The sequence below is a fragment of the Olea europaea genome, chromosome 21, assembly GCF_002742605.1.
Source record: "Olea europaea var. sylvestris chromosome 21, O_europaea_v1, whole genome shotgun sequence".
Classification (NCBI taxonomy): Eukaryota; Viridiplantae; Streptophyta; class Magnoliopsida; order Lamiales; family Oleaceae; genus Olea; species Olea europaea.
The window spans coordinates 13,115,900-13,117,600 of NC_036257.1; the positions used below are offsets into that span (position 1 = coordinate 13,115,900).

Consider the following 1,701-nt stretch of genomic DNA (forward strand, 5'->3'; position numbering starts at 1 on the left):
TATGGTAATGGGGATCCCACTTGAATCCGGGAAGATACTGTCCGCACTTGCAACCTTTAGAATTCTTCAAGAGCCAATTTACAGTCTTCCTGACACAATTTCCATGATTGTTCAGACTAAGGTTTCTCTTGATCGAATTGCATCGTTTCTTTCCCTCATTGAGCTGCAGCCAGATGTCGTAGAGAGGCTTTCTATGGGCAGTTCTGACATGTCAGTAGAGATAGTCGATGGAAATTTTGGCTGGGATTTATCGTCTCGTTGTCCAACATTGAAAGATATTAACCTCAGAGTTTCTCATGGCATGAAGATTGCCATCTGTGGTACAGTTGGTTCAGGCAAGTCAAGCTTACTTTCCTGTATTTTGGGAGAAATGCCCAAAATTTCAGGAACCATTAGGCTCAGTGGAAGAAAATCCTATGTTGCTCAGTCACCATGGATACAAAGTGGAAAGATTGAAGATAACATACTGTTTGGTAAGGACATGAACAGACAACTCTACGAGAGAGTTCTTGAAGCTTGTTCTCTAAAGAAAGACTTGGATATTCTCTCTTTTGGTGATCAAACAGTTATTGGTGAAAGAGGGATCAACTTGAGTGGTGGACAGAAGCAGAGAGTACAGATTGCACGTGCACTGTACCAAGATGCTGATATATATTTGTTTGATGATCCATTTAGCGCTGTGGATGCACATACGGGAACCCATCTGTTCAATGTACGTTCCACTTCTCCTTTTGATTTTCTATTCTAATTCTTGTTGTACTTTTGCTTATTCTTGTTAACCCTGTTCTAGCTCCCCATGGACCCCAATTGAATAAAATTATAAAGATATGTTTTTCTATTGGTATTATGAATCTTATTATATTTATTGTGTTCAAATGGCAGGAATGTATACTGGGGCTTTTGAATTCTAAAACTGTTATTTATGTCACACACCAAGTTGAATTTTTACCGGTAGCTGATCTGATTTTGGTGAGGTGTTCATTTCTTTTTCATTTCATTTTGTCTTGGTGATTCTTCATCCAGGTCACACAACCTAATTGCTCTATCATCAGGTCATGAAAGATGGGAGGATTACACAAGCTGGAAAGTACAACGATATTCTAAAATGTGGTAGTGAATTCATGGAACTAATTGGTGCCCATAAGGAAGCTTTATCAGCACTTGATTCTACTGAGGCAGGGGCAACATCTGTTGGTGAAGATAGCAGAACAAGAAATGCTGAGAATTATCTGCAGAAAAAGGAATCTCTTAATGATCAAAATGATAAAACGGATACTGCAATGGGGACAAACGGACAGCTTATTCAAGAAGAAGAAAGAGAGAAAGGTCAAGTTGGTTTATCAATTTATTGGAAATATATCACAACTGCATATGGTGGACTCCTTGTGCCCTTTATATTGTTGGCGCAAATTCTGTTTCAATTACTTCAAATTGGAAGCAATTATTGGATGGCCTGGGCAACTCCAGTGTCTGAGGATGCAGTACCTCCCGTTGGAGGTCCTACTCTTATCATTGTCTATGTTGCTTTGTCAATTGGAAGTTCATTTTGTGTTTTTACCAGAGCCTTGCTACGTGCTATGGCTGGTTACAAGACAGCTAAAATACTTTTCAACAAAATGCATATGTGCATATTTCGTGCCCCCATGTCCTTCTTCGATTCCACTCCAAGTGGACGCATTTTAAACAGGGTAAGAAAAATCA

The 1,701-nt window shown here is 39.3% G+C and overlaps 1 protein-coding gene across 1 annotated transcript in view; it reads left to right on the forward strand.

Moving 5' to 3' along the window:
• The first annotated feature begins 1 nt into the window (after position 1).
• LOC111370141 (ABC transporter C family member 3-like) overlaps positions 2–1,701 on the forward strand; it is a 2,263-nt gene continuing 563 nt past the window's right edge. The window contains exons 1-3 of the mRNA XM_022991839.1: positions 2–712; positions 883–969; positions 1,053–1,688. Coding sequence (XP_022847607.1) covers positions 2–712; positions 883–969; positions 1,053–1,688 — 1,434 coding nt within the window. The remainder of the gene's footprint in view (positions 713–882; positions 970–1,052; positions 1,689–1,701) is intronic.